Raw genomic sequence first — 1,496 nt, 5'->3', positions numbered from 1 at the left:
AGTTGGGAAAGAAGTTTCTTACCACACAGTCACACTTGTGTCTACACATACACACATGCACAACAGGCTTCTTTCAGTTTCCATCTTCTAAATCTACTCACAAGGCATTGGTCAGCCTGAGGCTAAAATAGAAGACACTTGCCCTAGTTGCTACATAGTGGAACTGAAACCTGAACCATGTGATTAGGAAGCAAATTTCTCACCATGCTGCCACACCTGCAAGTTACCTTTTATAATTTAAAACACTAAAATATAATCTAAGTAAAGATTGTTTGCCAACATAACATGGCAGTCCTGGTTTAGGATGAATGTTGCTGTAATTTAGCTCTGGGAGACATCGTCTCCAGCTAGCTATATGACACGACCTGTGTCCTTATATTTTCGAACAAGGGAATCTAGCACCCCAACTCAGCTCAAAACAATATCTATGTATAGAAGTGTGTGGAACAGGGTCTGGATTTATATAAATCATGTCATATAGCCGGCTGGAGATGATGTCTCCTGGGGTTAAATTACAGCAACATTCATCCTAAACCAGGACTGCTATGTTATGTTGGCAAACAATCTTTACTCCAAAGTACTGAATATCTCTCATTGTGAGATTTACAAATAGTAATTTTTTAATAATTTAAGTAGCTAAAAGCCATTTTTCATTTCCATATAACAACAATGTTATAATTTTCAGATCATTCAATCTGTTCTGTGTATCAACTAACTAATATAATAATTGAACATGAGAAGATGAAAGAGGTTTATGTTCTTCAAAGGACTTACTTCAAAAATTGTTTTTCGAACATTGTTCAATGGGAGCCAGTTCAAGACTGGTAAATTAACTTTCGGTTCAAATTTTCTTTTGGATGAGTAATTAGAGTTATTCTCCCTGATTGGTGGTACTGGTGGAGGAGCTGAAATGGAATGTATCAGATTAAATAGTAAATGGAAGCGTAAAAGAATGACAGATTTTTGTATGAAGGGAAGAAAAGAAATTAAAATATTGCAAACAGATTCAGAATCTTACATGTGTCGGGTTAAAGTGAGCCTTAATATGTATATGTAGTGGAGATAGGGTTGCTCAGCAAAATGTATCTCCTGCTCACAATGCCATTTTGAGGCATAGACACACTGAACAACTGCAAGTGTGGCTCCATGAGTCTAGGAGACGAATTCAAATCTATGTATACAGTGGTTTGTTGTCAATAAATACTATAGGGCCCAGTGCACTGATTTGCCCAGCAGCCTATAATGCAGCTATGATGGTACTGCCTTCTCCTGCTGGCCAGCAATATCAATTGCAATGAGACTGACTGCAGGATTAGAGTGTTAGAGGGCTTACCTTATTTAACAAAACAATGCTTGTGTGTGTGTGTGTGTGTGTGTGTGTGTGTGTGTGTGTGTGTTTAATATTATCTGGGTAATAATCTCATAATATGCATTTCAAAGCCTGTTCATTCCATCTTGTTATTTTGTAAATAATATTTATATATACACACATGCAT

The 1,496-nt window shown here is 36.8% G+C and overlaps 1 protein-coding gene across 3 annotated transcripts in view; it reads right to left on the bottom strand.

The window, feature by feature from the left end:
* Window positions 1–1,496, bottom strand: part of LOC106881506 (formin-like protein 3) — a 78,721-nt gene that overhangs the window by 18,464 nt on the left and 58,761 nt on the right. For all 3 annotated transcript variants that reach the window (XM_052970744.1, XM_014931916.2, XM_014931918.2), the window contains exon 15: window positions 775–905. In XM_052970744.1, the coding sequence (XP_052826704.1) occupies window positions 775–905 (131 nt within the window). The remainder of the gene's footprint in view (window positions 1–774; window positions 906–1,496) is intronic.

Source organism: Octopus bimaculoides, chromosome 1, assembly GCF_001194135.2.
Source record: "Octopus bimaculoides isolate UCB-OBI-ISO-001 chromosome 1, ASM119413v2, whole genome shotgun sequence".
NCBI lineage: Eukaryota > Metazoa > Mollusca > Cephalopoda > Octopoda > Octopodidae > Octopus > Octopus bimaculoides.
Note: the sequence above shows the minus strand (reverse complement) of the source record. Positions and strands in the feature narration are given on the sequence as shown.